Source organism: Bactrocera dorsalis, chromosome 4 (assembly GCF_023373825.1).
Source record: "Bactrocera dorsalis isolate Fly_Bdor chromosome 4, ASM2337382v1, whole genome shotgun sequence".
NCBI classification, from domain to species: Eukaryota; Metazoa; Arthropoda; class Insecta; order Diptera; family Tephritidae; genus Bactrocera; species Bactrocera dorsalis.
In genome coordinates this window covers 41530495-41550103 of record NC_064306.1, presented here as the reverse complement: position 1 = coordinate 41550103, position 19609 = coordinate 41530495, and the positions used below count along the sequence as shown (strand labels likewise).

Genomic DNA, 19609 nt, shown 5'->3' with positions numbered 1-19609 from the left:
GAAAATGTTGCTAAAAAATGTTGCCAGCAACATTCTTTTTTAATTTTGTAAACTAATATTTATTAGCTCATAATTAATAATTTTTGCGAAAAAATAATGTGTTAGAAAATGTTGCTAATCAAATGTTGCCAGCAAGATTTTTGTTTTCTTTTCTAAACTCACTTTACTGGCTCATAATTAATAATTTTTCCAAAAAGATATTGTTTAGAAAATGTTGTCAGTAACATATCAATTTTTTCTTTGTGAAAAAGATAATTTTTTTTGTGAAATAATTTGATTGATTTTTGCGTATACAATCTTTTTTGCAAAAAAAAACCAAAATGTTTTAAGAACTAAGTGTTTAGCAACGTTTTCTATTGATTTTTTAAATATATTTTTTTATCATAATTAATAATTTTTACAGAAAAAATAATGTGTAAAAAAGTTGCTAAGCAAATGTTGCTGGCAACATTTTTTATAAAATATTTTTCGGCTCATAATCAATAATTTTTTGCAAAAAATCTATTTTAATAATATTTTGCTAAACAAATGTTTCTAGCAACATTTTTTTATTTTATAAGATAATCTGGTTTAGAGATACGTTGCTAAATAAATGTTGCGGTAACATTTCAATTTTATTTTGTAATAAAATTTTACTTATACTTTCGGCTCTTCATCAATAATTTTTGGCAAACTGGCAAAAAAGTCAGTTTGAAGAACATGTTGCTAAATAAATATTGCTGGCAAAATCTTTTGTTTTGTTAATTTTTTATATAACAAATGGTGCCGTCAATTTTCTTTTATGGGAATATGTTGCTAAGCAAATGCTGCTGGCAACATTTTATTTTTATTTTATAAAATATTTTTGCTTATACTTTCGGCTCATCATCAATCATTTTTGGCAAAAAATCAGTTTCAAAAACATGTTGCTAAGCACATGTTGCTAGCAACATTTTGTGTTTTGCTAATTTTTTTTTATTATTTGTTTATATTTCAGTATAATGAATAAATTTTTGTATAAAAATATGTATTTTAAAAAAGTTTCGAAACATATATTGCTGGCAATATTTTTCCATGAGAAGGCAGCATTGCAATTTTGTTTTACATTTAGTTTCATAATATATGTAAATGTAACCATATATTTGCATATTTTTTGTTGCTACGGACATGTTGCTAAGCTAAAAAAAACAAATTTCGTGCAAGCAACTTTTTGATCTTCTTTCCATATCTTCAGCAGTAAATGAGGTAAAAATGTTGCTAAACATATACATATTGCTCGCAATATTACCTTTACCAAAAAGTATTTATTAATTTACCGATAGAATTAATAAGAATTTTTTTATTTTAGTACAGATTTAGTTACAACAATTGTGAAGCCGCTTTTGATTCATTAGTGCTAAGTGAGCATAACTGCTAATCTAAAATAATTTTTAGTACTAAATTCTAAAGTGTACTAAAACTGATTTGTTATCATTTACAACAATTTTATTTACACCTTTGTATTTGGCGCAGACTGTACCCAAAAATATATCAATACATTTGGTATAACTAAAATATAGCACACGCGCACATATATTTTTTGTTGTAATTTCTAAAACCACAACTTTTTTTAAATTAATAAAAATTTACTTAACTATTTCAAATTAAAATTCTACAAATTTATATTTCTTTGTTCCCTTCTCTCCACAGGCATCGACATGATGATGGGCGGTGTCGGCTCCGCTGTCTCCTCGTCCGCTTCCGTTTCAAGTAATCTCAGCAATAGCAGCAGCAACAACAACGCCTCGGTGGTGAGCTCAACCGCTGCGCTGGGCAATGTCTCGTCGTCGGTGACCGGTACTGCAACACTGCCCGACAGCTTGCAAGGCAACAATACCGCCAACAACAACAGTAATGGCAATAACGCAACAAATAACGCGAATAACAACAATAACGTGCCCTCAACAAATGGCGGCGGCGGCGGCAATGGCAGCGGCGTGGGTGAGGACTTGAACACGCTCGAAGCGGAAATCTCGGAATTGCAACGGGAGAATGCGCGCGTCGAATCGCAAATGATGCGTCTCAAGTCCGACATAAATGCCATGGAATCACAGTTGCACACCAGCGATAGGGTACGTAGGCTCAGGTTCGTTGAGGCAAACAAATATCAGTAGCTTATAAGTATGTAGCAACATATGTATGTTTGTATGTAAGTGAGTTGGAGGTCATTGCGCCGGTCTTGTAGCATTTCCGGGTAGCGCGGAGCTTAAAGTAGGGTCCAAAAGTCTTGGAAAAGTTTAGCTGGAAGAATGATTTCGAAATGATTTTCGGAGTAGGCGGCGTATCACTGCTTAAGTGCTTGACCTTTTGACCTTTGCGCCACATTTGAAGCGCTCATTAAGCCTTAAATATTTAGGCGACCACTTTCTTCCATATATTTATATTATAGAACATTTATGTATGCATGCGTGTGTGTGTTTCGTTTAAATTTGTTTGCCTGTAGCTTTGGATTTGTATATTTGACTTTGTTTATAAACTTCTTATTACAGTTTTTCAAGGTCGTCGCCGAAATTTCAAAACATAAACCGGCTTCCACCGAACCGCAAAACAGGTTGAAAAGTAGATACCCTCTCAGACAATGCGTGCGAAAGAGCTAGCTAGCAAATTTTATTAATACAACAACAACACGAAAAACACTAAAAAATATGGCGTCGTCGGCGGCTGGCAAAAGGCGCAACAACTTTCGCACCAAAACTCAAAACTTCGAGTTTTCTAACTTTTGCTCAGCGGCCGCTAACTTTTGCCATATGACCTAGTAGGAAGCGCGCTAACTGCGCTGCCAACGTCTACGTCAGCGCCATCACCGCTAAAATCCAAACACCAAACATAAAGTTCTAATTTTTTCTTCTTAACAACTTTTGTTATTTAAATTATTGCCAAAGTACAGAGCGCGCAAACACCCTCACACACACACACACGATAGACTGTAGGCGGCACGGCGCGAGCACCAGACAAGCGGACAGCTGGCGTCTAAAGGCGTTCAGTCTCGGAAAAGTGTTAGAAAATTCCTGTCTGACTTGGCAATGACTCATACTTTTAGAGTCTGCAACAACAACAACTCGCACCCAGGGTTCACTCGCCCCTACACAGCCGTCGTCCGTCGGGCGCTACTTTCTACTTAACTCAAGTTTTGCGCTTTTATCAAAGTTTATCAATTAATTTTTATGAAAAGTTCTTGCACTTTTCGCCAAACTTCGTCGACAATCGCTCGCTCGCTCCCACTTACTTTCATGGCGCGCTCTCTCTCTCTCTTTGTCTCTCTCGCGCGCCCGCTTTAAAACACTTTCACACGCTTTAGTCGCATTTGGTCGCTGCGGTTAATGGACTTGTACCGTTGCCGCCGGCGTCAATGTCGACGCCGGCCTCGGCGCTGTGTCTGCGCTGTTTTGCTTAGCAAAATTTGGAGCAGAAAGTTTATAGTCTAACAGCTAAAGTTTTGCATTCGTCATCGTACTAAAGTTTCGGCGTAAAGTTATTAATAACTTAAGTCAAAGTCCCACTTCTGGGTCGAATTGTTGTTGAAAGTATTGAATTTTCCACGGCACGCCATTTTGTTTGAAATTTTAAGGCGCACACACATATGTGTAAGCACACAGAGGCTTTAAGAGTATTTAAAGAGTTAACGAATGGAATTTGTAGTATATTTGATTTATTCTCACAGTGTATCGCAGACTCAAGCTTTCATTATGTCTCTCATTTCAATAAAGTTATGTCCACTTCCGGCTCTGTAAAGATGGAAAATAGAGATAATTTCGTTCATTTCAAAAACAACGGTCATTTTGTATTATTTTCATGCTTCTTGTCAAATTCCCTGTATTTTGCTCGCAAAGCATTCGATTGGCAATTTTTAATGAGAGGCAAAGAGAAATCGAACTATTGCTTAACCGGTCTTTCAAGCTAAGATCTAAATTTATAAATGTTGCCAATGGAAGCATGTGGGACCATACTCCTACCAATCTTAATCTAAAGGCAATTTACATCGTGATTGATTATTTACCATTATCACAGAATATGTGAATTTCAACATAATATGATAATGACTATTTACAACCATCTCTCCCTCTTTCACTTGGCTTGCACGTTAACATTTCACCTCGACTTTTCGAAAGCTTACATTGGACTTTTCGAAAATAAATACAGCTGAAAACTTCCTTAATTGCCATCCATACTTTTTCTGCTTAGTCACATAACTCTAACTAACCTAAAAAAAAGTTAGACAACTCGAATAAGTAGTATAATACCGTGGGCAAAAAACAGTAAGACTTTTTAACTTAAATTTCGCGCAAAAACCCATTCGTCGAAATATTTTTTTTCTAACAGTCATAGTGTCATCTGTGCCAAATGTCACATCAAAAGAATCTTTAGTGTTTAGCATACGCTTGCCTTTCTGAAGTACATAAAGTGCATTCGGCGATTTTTACGATGTGTGAATTCCATTAAATGAACTTCTTCAGTTGGGCATAAGAAAAGTGAAAACACGATTGGTTCCAAAATCACTAAATTTTTTCGAAAAGCAGAGTCGCACTAACGTCTTTGAAGCAATGTTTTCTGATCACCAGAATGTCATGAAACGTATTATTTTACTGGCGATAAGTCTTGAATCTATGCTTACAATCCTGAAACAGACGACCAATCGGTCGAATATCGTGGCAAAGGGGAACCAAAGACGAAAAACAACGTCAAAGAAGGTCATAAATCGAGGTTATGTTGACAGTTTTCTTCGATTATTGTAGTGTGGTACACTCCAAATTCCTTCCGACCGGTCAAACTGTCAACAAGGAATACTATTAGTCGAAGCTTTCGTAAAAAGAGGCAGTAGGCAGAGGTTGACACCTTTTGGTTTTTACATCACAATAATGCACCGTCGAATAACGCATTGATTCTTCATGAGTTTTTTTTGCAAAATTTTCAACCAATATCGTGCCGCAACCACCATAATAGCTCCGTGCGACTTCTGGATATTCAGCAAACTCAAACGAACGCTCCGGGGAACCGTTTTGAGTCAATTGAAGACATTAAACGTGAATTGCTACGTATAATGAAGGCCATTCCAGAAACTGAATTTAACAACTGTTTCGAGGTGTGGAAACAGATTGACAGAAGTTTATTGAGGCTAAGCGGGACGACTTTGATGGCGACGAAATAGATTTTGAGGGATATATGAATAATTTTAAAATTATGAACAAAGTATAAAGTTTAAAAGGGAAGTCTTGCTGAGATTAATAGTCTTTAATGAAGTATCCGCACACAGTGGCGCAAAGTTTTACCATAGAACAGTAAAGCCAAAGAGAAATAAGTTTAGAACGAAGTTATTTTCTTGCTTTTTCCCGTTATGGCATAATCTCTATTAGGGCCAAGGGGGATTATTTTAAGGGAGACGACAAAGATATTGAGAAATGAATTAAGAATTTTAAAAATTCAATTATTTTGCTAAAAATTATTTTCGCTCTTTAAGAAACCAATATTAGCCTAAATAATAGTCCTTCGGAGTTCTTATTCCAAACAACCGCCTATATCGCTATTTCAAAGAGAGTTGTAGATCCAAGAGCTGTGATTCCAAGGGCTTTAGGTTTGAAATTGTAATTCTAATTAGAAAAATTGATTTCCAATAGCGTGTATGCTTCGCTAAAGCTGTATCTTGAGTCTGGCGTATTTTTGCCATGAAAAGCTTCTACAAAATCCATAAGTTGATTTCAGTAAGCTTAAACTTGTGAAAAGGCATATTTTTGGGTTTATAATATAAGAATATACTATATATAATTTTGCATATGTATATGAGTTATATTTAAGGTAGAAAAACATCATGGATAACCGCACTTTTTTAGCAAAAATTACTAGTTTGTAGTACTAGTAAGTGGCAAGTCTGTAACATATTCTAATCAAATTCAAAAAACAATTTCCATAATTTTTTTTTTATTTTTGCAAGCAACATTTATCCTAGTTATATCCATAGCTATTCATTTGGATCAAAGCAATTTTTCTTCCTTGAAAAAGAGGTTTGTTATATTTTTCCATTTTGCTTAAATTTTTCAAAGTTTGCAAACGCCGCGGGCTAAGACGCAAGCGTAAATACAAATTACACAAATACACATTGTAAATGAGGTAAACAAATTCAACAAATGCAATGATGATGAATTGCATGAGCACTGCAAGCACAGACACACAGCTACATGCACTCATACAGCGACAGCAAGAAATGAAGAAAAAAGTGACTGGCAATCAGCCGAGTGCACAGATGCCATATAATAGTGGTTATTTGTATGTATGTATGTGTGATTTCATACAACAAAATGGCGTTCTGCTGACAACCAAATACTTATGTAGTAAGAATTGCCAACAACAACAATAACATTTCGGCCAATGAGTGAGCTTTAATGCAATTTGGTTGCATTTCCATGCAAGGGCTGGGCCGCAGAAAGGACTTCCAGTGCGGCAACATCCCTCGGCAAAGTAAATGCAAGCGCACTTTTATTTATACATACATATGTGCGAGTTTATATGTTTTACATGTATGCAAGTGTTGGTTGGCAGCGCGTGAGTCTGAAGGCAGCTGCATAAATCCCTAAAGGCGGCGTGTGCATGCGCGCCAAGCATTGCACTGGCGGTGAGCAAACAGACCCTATCCCCAGTGGTCACCTATGTACCATATACACATGCATTCACACATATATATGCATTCAATACATATGCAATTGCTCACAAATAGCAGCATGTGCGCCTGCTAACCCCACCTGCCATCGGAGTATACACGAAGTTTGCTAAAGCGATTGCTTCATTTTGTTGTTGTTGTTGCTAGCTGTATTTATTGTTGTTGTTGTTGTCGTTATTGTACTTGTAGTCAGCTGTCCCTTTTCGCTCGTAAACAAATCAACAAATCGGGTTTCATTACAATTCGCTCCTATTCAGTCGCCCTCAATACGACAAACAACAACTAATCCTATACATACGCGCATGTTTTACAAACTCACACATGCATACATACATGTAGGTGTACCAGCCGACATTCCCAACTGCGTAGTCACATGAGAATTGCTCAAGTTGTGTGTAACCTTGTTGGCCTCCCATGTGGCCAACTACACGCACCCACACATACAAGCGCTTATACAAATACATACATATATAAATGTACAGCTGTTTGTGTGCGACTTGGTAGGGAAAATAAGGCCAACAACGTTGAGGAGGCGCCGTGCGCTTGGACTGCGCTGGCGCTTAACCAACGAGCGCGCAGCATTTTCTACATAAAAACTGGAATATACATGCCTGTATATGTGTGTGTATTCGTTATGTGGCGCTCAAACTGTGGTGTGTATCCCAGCGTGCCAAGGCCCACCACCGCCGACATGCCAACCCCCACAGCGCAATTGGCGCCAACAACAATGCAGCGCAGACCAACTGCCTTCCAGCTCCCCTTTTCCTGTATATTTTTGCGTGTGTATGTGTGTAGCCATGTATTACGTTATATACTTGCGCGCAAGAGGGCGTCGCAGAACATATTTTTTTTGTGTTTTTCCTGCGCTCCACTTAAATTCTTGTGCGCATTTGTGTGTGTGTGACGCTTTATGTTCAAGCAGCTCTTCAGTGTTTTTCTTTATTTTTTCGCTCTTTTCGATTTTTTCATTTTTCTTCCTCTTTCTTCTACTCCCTGCAATTTTTCAGCATTTTTTCTTTGCTTCGTCAGTCGGTCTTTTCGCTCGCACTGCTTCATTGTTGGTATAAGCAGGGTATATAGTATCTTTGCTCCTCTCTTCTACTTGGCCGTGGCTATTCATGTCTTTGCTAACGGTAAACACATGTATACACGTGTATCTGTGTGCGCTCCCCATTGGGCGAAGCACTTCATTTTTATTATTTGGCCCATTTGGTAGGTGCCTCACTTTTCTATCGGATCGTTATTACGCCTCAACGACTCGTGTATGAATTGAATTGTATGAAATTCAATTGAATTAAATTCAATTAGATGATTTTATTAAATGATGTGGAAGAATAATGACAGCCTGCGATATGAAGATGCCTAATTAATTCGAATTATTTTTATTTTATTAATTCTTTTGATGGTATGCCAATACCATATTGACTGATATAAAAGTAATTTAATATTTCAGCAGACAGGCATCGTAAACAGGCACCTACATATACCTATAGATAGATATACACGTAGCTATGTAGATGGTATATACTTTCTTAAATAGCTGTCTTATTACATTAGTTGAAGGATTTTAAATTTTTTTAAGCGTGTTTATGTTGCTGTCAATTGAATAGAAACCACGTAGAGACTGAAATAGATCAAATAGCTTTTTAGATTTCTCTTAGTCTCCTTTTCCGCAAAAAGAACTAATTGTTTGAAGAAAATATGTTTACACTCCACCACAAAATCATTTTGCTGCTTAACTTTATATTCTTCTAACTTATCAAACACAATCCAAAGCCCTAAAAAATTTTCTTTATTGCTCTTGAAGCATTCTATTAGTTTATTGGCGTAGACACCGCTTTTCGCTGTTTAACACCAATTGGATATTCCAAGAGTAGCGAGGTCTTTTCCCACCTGGTCTTTCCAACGGAGTATAGGTCTTCCTCTTCCTTCACTTTCACCGGCGAGTGCGACGACTGCTTGTTTGATGACAGGAGATATTTCGTCTTGTCCTCGAACAAGACTACTAGACCCATTTGCTTATTCAGTTTGAAGAAAACAGAACTAAAGCCGCGGTTGTTGAGGTTACCTCCTCGGCTAAGCTCTGAGGCTCGAATTATTTTCTCCACCAGTAGATTGAAGAAGTCGCACGATAGGGAGTCGCCTGTCTGAAACCTCGTTTGGTATTGAACAGCTCGGAGAGGTCCTTCCCGATGCGGATGGAGCTGTTGCTTTGCTCAACATCAGTTTACATAACCGCATTAGTTTGGTGGCGATACCAAATTCAGGCATAGGGACATAAAGTCAGCTCCTTTTCGTGCATTCAAAAGCAACTTTGAAATCGACGAACAGGTGGTGAGTGTAATCCTCTTTTCACGGGTTTTTTTTCCAAGCCTTGGAGACGTAGTTAATATCTGGCCAATTTTAACATATATACTCTTTAAATCATAAAAGTAGACCTATCGAGGCGAATAACATAATATTACAAAAATCCAACCAAACCCGAGCAATTCAGCCACAGAAACTGCTCATCTGTGGTGCCTAGGCTCCTAAAAGTTTTCCTATGAAAGTAGTTACCAAAGTTTTTTCTGATCAAATTTGACCCGGACTGAAAAACATAAACATATTCCTAATTTTTTTAAATTTATTTTTAATATAAGTATTTATTTTCGAAAAAAAAAATAATTTTTCTTGTTGTAAGCCTCAGCTATCCCTTTTAGGACCTTCCCCCGAATTTTAGATTTGTTGATCCTATGCTATCCCTCTGATTCCAACACGACCATTTTCAAGCATTATTTCTTTAACTTTTTCGACGTTATCGTCATTAAAAAAAAAGGACAGACGACTCATGAGGCAAGTTTTCGAAGACTCAACGAAACACTAGACTCCCCAAAATACTTCTGCAACATTTTAAACGATTCCGTGGCCGTGTTTTCATTAGAAGCTGTTCAATTTTATTTCGATGGTAAAAATCGCCAGAGAAACTTCCCACATCGTAAGCAAAAAGCTACCAAATACACACTACATATCAGGAATACTTGTATAACACATGGTATGGTGAATGTGGTGTACTCTTTGGGCAGAGAGCCAATGGATCAATTATAGGTCCATATTTCTTGCTATAATGTTACAGTCAATGGGAAACGCTATAGGGCCATAATTAATTCCTTTTTCGTCCCTGAATTGAGGATGTGGACGACAAAACTCAAACTTATTGAAGGAAACTTTTGGTGAGCGCATTATTTTGCGTTTTGGGCCTGTGGCGTGGCCTCCAAGATCGTGCGATTTAACAACGCTGGACTATTTTTTTTAAGGTTATGCGAAGTCGCTTGTCTACGCAGTTAAGTCCGAGACGATTGACATCTTGGAAGCGAATATTCGACGGCTTGTTGCTGATATATGGTCCCAATTGCTGAAAAAAGTGGTCCAATATTTTGCCTCTCGGCATACAATTTTTTCGAGCCAGCCACGCTAGTCAAATTTTCTCAGCTGATACATATTTTCCTCGAATTTTCATGCAAATTATATTAGGAAATATCCTTCACTCCACAGAATCTCACTGTTGTATATTAGAGATTACAGCCTTGTAGTTTAGATAGGCTTGTCTACGGTTTGGCGAGCGTCAGAAAACCCGAAGTCGTCGTTGATTAATCCTTTTCGCCTGTTCTCATTGGTTGATGTTTTTTTTTTTTACGTGGCGGGTCCCAAACCCAGCGCACAACCTTGGAAAGGGATGTTTCGCCTTCTCATTTTAGTCCGCCCTCAAACGGATGTTTTTTTTCAACTCAGAGAATATTTGGTCTAAGAAAGGAAGGCGTGAGCTGTTGGAACCATATGTAAAATAGACGGCGACTCCACAGTGAATGCCGCTCAGAGAACTTTCCTCACTTGTGTGAACTTTTACACGGCTCCATTCTCCTGATGTTACGTTAGTTCAATAAAAAATAGTTAGTGTAGGCAAAATATAAGCAGAGACATTCGAATTTTATAAATTGAGAAAGAAACCCTCTTTAAAAAGCAGACATCCGTTTTTTATACTTATTTAATTAGCAACCTCTAACTACTAAGCACTTTCCATATCATTTCATATAATTAATATTTCAATTTTTGCTTCTTTCTTTGCACGCTTGCGCTCTGTAGGAGGCTTCTCCGCTGAGTACTCATCAACAGCGTAATCTCGCTGCGGTGACTATCAATGCTGGAGGAGCAACAGCTCTTGGGAGCGTCTCCTCCAGCGCCTCAATCGCGTCCCCGCTCAGCAATCACAACGGCAGCGGCAACAGCGCCAACGGCAACAGTAACATCAACCTCGGCGGCAGTGGTGGAACCGGAGGCAACAACAACGCCCTCGCCAGCACAAACATCTCACACTCCCTCGCCAGCAGTCACGCCGGCACCATAGGCAGTCACAGCCATAGTCATAGCGGCAGCTATTTAACACCACCGCCAAGCGTCAGCATCAGCACCACTACCTCCTCCACCGCGTCCAGCGGCGGTCCACCCACATCCAGTTCCTATTACGAGAGTTTACGAAACAACGTCATCACACTACTTGAACACGTACGACTACCACCACCCGGCGGCAGCAATGGTGGCACAAGCATGAGCGCGAGTCCACTAGGCGGTGGCGGAGGCGGCGGCAATAATGTGAGCAGCACCAGCATAGGCGGTCATTCTAGTGATGGTCTCGGCAATAGTTTATCCTCGAATTTGGCGGGATTGCCCGCCACCGCCGAGGTGTTGAGTAATCAGCAATTGACCAGCGCTTACGGTGTGCCACATCCATCGCATCCCACACTCATACCACCAAGTCCACTACCCACAGCCTCCATTGCGCCCACAAATGTAGTTAGCGGTGCTGTGTCCATGTATGCAGCGCCACCCCATCATTTAGCCGGCACTCATCCGGGTATGTTGGGACCACCACCGCCGCCGCCTCCGCCACCACATGGCGCCTCAATGCCGCCACATCATCCGTACACCGTGCATCATCCGGCTGGTTATGCGCATCATGAACCCTTCGACTCATACATATCAAAGCTACAGTCACTCTGTGTGCCACCCGATGTCTATGCACTACCCGATGATGCCAGTCGTGCGGTGTACGATACAGTTAAGCCGAGTTTGCATCAAGACTATACGCTAATGCCGACGCCGATTTAAGCGTGGATGAGAAGCGGGTTGGTGTGGGAGCGCGACTATTGGGTTTAATTAGCAGAAACTGGATCGTGCTTCCTCGATAGTTTCTACGAAGGTTCGAAGACAGTATATAATACCAGAAAGCTCTGAAAGCAAGAGGAATAAGAAGAGGTAGAGCGGTGAGTTAAATTATAATTTTGTGAATTAACCGATGTGAAGGGTCGGTATACCCCTTAAAATATGTACAGTAGAGATAGATTTTGGTTGGGTGGTTAGATATCCAAGATCCCACTATTAGGCACAGAATTATCTATATTAATTAAATACTTACAGTCCCGCCAAGTGGTAATACAAAATGTAAGATGATTCAGCTCTATTTTATGACTTTTTAAGCAATAGACTGAGAGTTTCTTTCCTAAGATGAGGTCATATTGAATGTATGGATACAGCAGATAGGCCCTTGGTATGGCATTGGATCAAGAATCTTTTTACAAATCCTACGTAAGATGCTTTCGCTCCGATTATTACGCATAAAGACGTTTCAAAATTGATCACTAGCCTCAGTATAAAAAGCGTTAGGGGTATTGTTAATGGTTCGTAGCTTCAAGGATGAAAGCTCAACGAGTAAAAACATCAGTGAAATACTTTGTCTAACATGTGGAGCTTTCACTCTTACGCATAAAAACGTTTCAAACGTTTAAGACAAGGTAATAACTTTCATGGTCATTTTCATTGATGAAAGCTTCACTACATAGATGAAAGCTTTACTGAAAGCTCGATATTATGATATTAGATAAAGTCTGTTTATAAGTTCATGTTTTTTTAAGTGTTTCACCTAACATGTGGGGCTTTGATTTTTATTATTTTACATGAAAACCTTTATAAATTGGTCAGTGAGTTGAGAAAAATTTGTTATAACTTCATAGATCAAGGATTCCTAAGTGAAAGCTTCGGTGAAATCTCCCATAATATTGCAAGCGAAAGCTTCGATGAAAGCACCCATAATTTTACAACTGAAAGCTTCAGTGAAAGCTCCCATAATATATTAGAAGTGAAAGCTTGTTAGCAGCAAAGGCAAATAATGATGAAAGCTCAGAGGGTGAAAATGTGAAAGGTAAAAAACACTTCTGTATGATTTTTTGGATTGTTGATTAAGAAAAATTACTGCACTTTTTCCAATATTTTTCAATATACTAATGTACATACATAGCATAACTTAGGAGAATAAAAATCGAAATTAAATAATAATCAAATATAGATTCATGATTATTATAGCGAAAAGACAGGTATCTAGCACTAGCCTTACAAAATCTACTTAAATAATTTGTATAATAATTAGAACTACTAAAAAATTAGAATATATTTGTAACTGTATATGGGTATAGATGTGCATTTGTAATTATGTAGATAAAAAGCGATAACTGGGAAAAATATATTTTTCGGATCTTCAGTGCGAAGATTGGAGTATGTGTTCGGGTACTAAATACTAGTCAGAAAATTAACTAGATATAGTAAACTTTAGCTATAATAATCGATGTATGCGTACTAATTATGTATATTGTTGTTGTTTTATATAGCTGCAACAACAAAAAATAATTATGCTAAAACAAATACTGATAAACTTACGGTATAGAAAAGGGTATACGAACATGCGGGGCTTTTCGAAAGCTTGGAAACCGACTTGGCGGTGGAAGAAAGTCGTAGAAAGCTGCTAAAGATGCTAACTTAGGCAGTGAGCTTATGACTCTGAAAGCATATGAAAGTTTTCGAAGCAGAGTTGTAGTAAAAGTAAAGAGAAAAGAAGAAAGATTGCCTAAATTGTATATAAATATTTCTGTATGTGTTTGAAAAGACCAACTTAGCCGCTGAAATCCTGCAACTCGCTAAGAATTATAGTCTCTAACAGTAAGTGTATGTATGTAAATTTAAATAATTTAGAAATATTGAATTCATAATAGATGTGCAGTTCCGCAATACAGCGAAGTATTAGAGAAACCCCACTAATACGCTATGGCTGAGTATAGAACGTCACCTAAAATGTAAAATAACGTAACTTCACTTTTCAGAAGTTTGCCGACGAAGGAAAAACGATATACCAGAAACCACTCATAATGAAACAAAATTAGAGGTTTGGTTATAAAATGGTTACATATTAGCTATATATTGGTTATATATTGGTTATATATTAGTTATATATTGGTTACATATTGGTTAACACAACGTTTTTTTACATTTTAAATGACGGTATATACATATATAAAAACCAAATTGTATATATGTACAACAAAAACTTATACATTTATGTTTGCAAATGTAAAAATCATTTTCTAAGCACCATTAGTGGTATTCACGCATATACATAGCGATTTTATAAGAAATTTGGCTTAAAGATATTTGCTTGTTTTCTGTTAATATTAAAAAAGGTGTAAGTATAAATGTGTGAATTTTGAAATTTGTAATAAAAAGTTGTTTTTGTGAGTTGTTTTCCAACACATTTTTGTTGTAGCTAATTAAAAAATAAAATAATTTTAAAAAAATTATATTAAAAATATTATATATAATATTATATAACGTAGTTTGAACAGTGTAATATATGAAAGTATTAATCAAAATTTATATTTAATGCAAATTGACTATTTTAATAAGTTGTCAAGCAAGTAAGAGTAAAATTTAATGAAAAAGTATGTTAAAGGCGAATATAAACTTAAGCTGTAAATATGATATAATAAAAAAAATAAAAAAAAATAATAAAAAAAAATTTAAAAAAATATTAAAAAAAAAATAGTAATTTATATAATAGCATAAAAAATATATTTCTATGTATCAAAAATATAAAAGCTGTTCTTATGTGTATTAAATAAAATTTAGTTTTTTTATATAGTAAATAGCAACAATGCAGATATCAACTAAAGTGCAATAAAAATATTAGCTTTAAGTGTAAAATAGCTTAACTTAAAAATACAGAAAAATATTTAAGAAAAATACAGAACGCAGAAGAAAGGCAAATACTTGCAAAGGCGATAAAAAATATAACAAATATAAAAAAATAAAAATAAAAAAATGCATGTGTAAAAATACATACAAAAATGTATAAAAAATAATTTTAAAAACATTTAAGAAAAATAAATATATTTAAAAATAAAAAAGATATATAAAAATAGACTTAAAAACAAATAATAGTATACAGAAAGTAAAGATAAAATAAAATAAACCAAAATTGAACAACCCTAATATATAATTCCACAAACTTCTCAACAAAAACCAAGAAAAAATAAAAAAAATTGCAACAAAATGTATCAGTGTCTAAATAAGGCACTTCCCAATAGAAACTGCATAAAATACAAAAACAAAAATAAATACATATACATACATGTATATTAAAAAATTTATTAAAATTAAAAAAAAAAAATTAATATAAAGAAATTAAAATAATTAAAAATAAAAAATTATATAAATAAATAATAATAATATATAAATAAATATAAACCCCAAATCCAAAACAAAATGCTCAAAAATAAATAATTTAACAAAAATAAAATACAATAAAATAATATAGTATATTGCTCAGCAAATTATTAGCATTAAAGAAAAACGAAAATGAAATGAAAGCAAGAAATTACGCTGAACTTTTTAATAAAAATATATTTAAGCAAACATTAAAAACAAAATCTGAAAGTAAAAAAGCACACAAGCTCCGATTTCGCATACTGTATGTAACACATCATAACGGTAACTCTAGTATTATTAGCCATAAGACATAAGCAAATGTAGAAGAAGGAAAACTCAAAAGAAAAACAAAAAGAAAAAATATTTAAACCCTACTTACCGATACTATTGGGATAAGCCAAAAAGCGAAATAAAAAAGATTGTATTGATAAATGATATTATAATTAAATGTTAAAATCTAACTTAGAGATTAAATAAATTGCAACAAAAATAATTCAAATGATGAGTTTTTTACTTATTCATAATAAAAGGGTAAAATTATTTAAATATTTTTTTTAAATTCTATTTTTCTTTCAATTTTTGAAAACTTCTATACAATCCTGTCAATTCGGCACCAAAATCATCAAAATCTGCTAAGATTTGCCGAAATTATGAAAAATCGTCTTTTTCTTCATTTCTTCCAAAACTTGTTTAAAATCCCTTTAATTTGACACCAAAATCATTAAAATCGGTTAAGATTTGTCGAATTTACGAATTTAGGAACTTTATTTTTCATTTTGTTCAATTTTCCAAAACTCCATTTCAATCTCGTCAGTTTGACACCAAAATCATCAAAATCGGCTAATATTTGTAGAAATTACGAAGAAAACCACTTCTGGTCCACTTCTGGTTACTTTGGGCACGTTTGCTCAATTTTTTGCAGATTCAAAAACCTCGATTTCTACCAGGCAACCATAACCAGCCAGTAGGTAGCTGCGGGAAAAAATTTTACTTTTTTGTAGCCTACCCCAAAGGCGCAGCAGTAGGAGCTGCGTTACCGGCATACGCAGGACATCCGGAACTGAAGCCTGATGCCACGTTTACATAAATAACTTCTATAATTCAGCACCGATTTCAATCGTTCAAGCACCAAATGAAAGGGCAAGCGTGCAGCTACACGATCAGGTACTAAGAAAATATAACAAACTACAAATAGAGAATGTTTTTAAAGCAAACGTATCGAAGTAACTCCATGATAAAAAACTTAAAATTGTATATTAATAAAGTAAGATGAAAGGATCTTCGTGTTACCAATCACTAGAAATACGCTTCATAAGTATATTTTGTTAACGGCAACATTTCAACTTCAACACATTCGTGGTTAATGCATGTTTTTGAATAGCTTCTTTCTAGCTGAATTTCCATGCTTACGTAACAGATGAAAGTAAGTGCATACATTTATGTATTCAAGAGGCGATCACCTTTCATTTGCCACCAAAATCATTGAAATCGGCTGAGTTTTAGTAAAGTTATAGCGTCAACGCAACTATGGGAAATGGTGGATAATGCAGTATTAATGCAGAATATGCGATCGATAATGCATAGTCGCTATAGCTTTGGCGAACCTGAACCGATTTCAATGCTGTTGGTGGCAAATGAAAGGTAATCGCTTTAAGAATATAATTTTATAGCGCACTTTATTTCATCTTGTACGCAAACATTGCAATTCAGTGTGAAAGAAGCGCTTCTAAAAATAGCAATACAGCGGAATGTAGTGAATTTGAAATGATGCTATTTTGCAGACTATACATATAAAAGTATCTCAATCTATTAGTAGCACAAAGATTGTTTCATCTTGTTTTATAAATACAAAATTCGAGTTTTTCATCACAGTGTTGCTTGCTCGCATATTCCTGAAAACATTTCTTCTTATTGTGATTTGTTAATATTCATTTGTAACTGATTGTATTGCTGCTGGCTTGCCCTTTCATTTGGTGCTTGAACGATCGAAATCGGTGCTGAATTATGGAAGTTATTCATGTAAACGTGGCATCAGCCTTCAGTTCCGGTAGTCCTGCATATGCCGGTAACGCAGCTCATACTGCTGCGCCTTTGAGGTAGTCTACAGAATTTTTTTTTTTTTGCGGCAGCTACCTACTGGGCGGTTCTGGGTGCCTGGTGCAAATCGGCGATTTGGGAAATGCAATTTTTTGTTTGCGCCGCCGTGTGGCTGGGGTGACCAGATTGGAATTTTTTCGTAATTTCGGCAAATCTTAACCGATTTTGATGCTGTTGGTGTAAAATTAACGGGATTTGAGAGGAGTTTTGGAAAAAATTATAAAAAGGGCGATTTGTCGTATTTTCGGCAAGCCTTAGCCGATTTAATGATTTTGGTGTCAAATTAAAGGGGTTGAAGACGAGTTTTGGAAAATTAGAAGAAAATTATGATTCTTCGTAATTTCGGCAAATCATAGCCGATTTTGCTGATTTAAGTATCAAATTGACAGGATTGGAGGGGAGTTTTGGAAAATTGGAAGAAACGGAGAAAAAAGTATTTTTACATTTGTTTGTAAGACGCTGACAAAAAAATCAAAGACTTTATAAAATATGTACAAAATGATGATTAACATGATATGTATGAGCTGAGTCAATTTAGCCATGTCCGACTGAATCGGTTCACTATAGCATGTAGCTGCCATACAAACTGGAGCATACTCACCTGTAAACAAATATTGTCCAACTATTTCAAGTAAATTTTTGTCTGTTTTTTGTTTTTGGTTTCTTTATTAAATTATTTATTTTTCTATATTGAATGCAGCAACATGCTTTTTTTTTTGTTTATTTAATATAATATTTATATTTTTTAAATTATTATAATTTTGTTTACCTACCGATTGTTTGTTTCAGCTCCAACTGAAAGAGATAGATATAAAGTTATACACATATGAATATGTACATATAATTGATCAAGACGACGAGGCGAGTAAAATTCCGGGTGACTGTCTGTGCATCCGGCCGTATATATTGACATGTCTTAATGAAGCTTGGTACACAGGTTTCTCGGTAACTTAAGATGGTTGGTATTGCAGATGGGCGGAATCGGACTATTGTCACGCCTGCTATATATCATTAAGCAAAAACATATGTATATAACGTTCAATAACTAAACCACAAATTAGGATACAAAACTGTTATTAGGTACAAGGGTGCTGGAAAGGTTATTTGCGGTTAAAACCTTTTTTAAAAGTGGACGCGACCCCGTTCTCTAAAAATAAAGACTCACAACCCACTAATAAATATGGCATTAATTAATACGTTTCAAACCCGATATGATACGGAGTGGCTACAGATGATCAGAAGTATTGTACATACTACTGGAAGTCATACTTTTTGCGAACTTTAAGAGCCTTTTGATAGTTCATCTCGTCCTTTGAACTACGAAGCTCCTACCGAAGACGAGTTTTAGAAAAAGCTGGACGACTAAAATGACGTATTTTCTTCTCTTGCACATGATCTTGGCGATGCATGTTCTTAAGGCATTCCTTCTCGCCCTTCGAATTTTGTAACTCCTAGTAAGGAGTACCAAATGCGTCTTGTTGGCATTTACCTTTACATTAGCCGATATCGCCCATCGTTTTATGCCCTTAGAGCGTTATCCAGCTCGTTTTTTTTTTTTTAGATTTTTACTAGGCACCAACTATTGGCTGGAGAGGCTGCAGCAGGGTATTATTATGTTTTGATTTGCTCCATAAATTCCGATCTCATAAACCACATGCATGACTATAATACAGCAAAAGTCTAATCAATTCCTTCATATTTCTCTTAGTTCTTTCACAAATCAGAATGCCCATCAGCTTAAAGCACTTGCCACAATAGAAATCACCTAGCAACCTTTTGAAAACTTCTATACTATACTCATAAGAAAGGGATGAGGAGGGCACAGCGGTAAGCGGGTGGTAAAGTGCATGAGCGAGTCCAGTGTGACCACAGCATTTTTGGTACTTAACTTGATTTATGTGGCTTCATTAAGCATTCCACACATACCGGCCACAAAAAGCACAAAGCGAACGAAATGCTAGAGGTACTGATTGTCTCCACGAGCCCTCCCACATTGGACAAACACTGTGTATTTCAAACGCTGGTCGGTCACTAAATAAACGAGAGTAGTGCGCTTTGCAGGATAATTGCAGCGAAAAATGCTGGTTAACAAAAAGTTGGGGGTAAACTGTGCGCATTTTATGTAAGGTACAAATAAACACGTGTAAATGGATGCTTAGGAAAATACGAGAAGAGCGACTAAAGTTCGACTTTGTGAATTTAGAAAAATGTTTCGAAGTTTTGGATTCCCCAGCTTTCAGCAGATGTTTAGGATTTGGATCCGGATTTTTTCATATAAAC

General features: G+C 36.0%; 1 protein-coding gene across 7 annotated transcripts in view; it reads left to right on the top strand.

Moving 5' to 3' along the window:
- The window catches only part of LOC105222406 (TSC22 domain family protein 1), a 39316-nt gene extending 24842 nt beyond the window's left edge, over positions 1-14474 (top strand). For 6 of the 7 annotated variants that reach the window (XM_049455470.1, XM_049455469.1, XM_049455468.1 and 3 more), the window contains 2 exons: positions 1669-2090; positions 10787-14474. In XM_049455470.1, the coding sequence (XP_049311427.1) occupies positions 1669-2090; positions 10787-11809 (1445 nt within the window). In that variant the 3' untranslated portion in view covers positions 11810-14474. Of the gene's footprint in view, positions 1-1668; positions 2105-10786 lie in introns of all 7 variants that reach the window. The other variant, XM_049455471.1, reaches the window with a different exon arrangement.
- The last annotated feature ends 5135 nt before the right edge of the window (positions 14475-19609 follow it).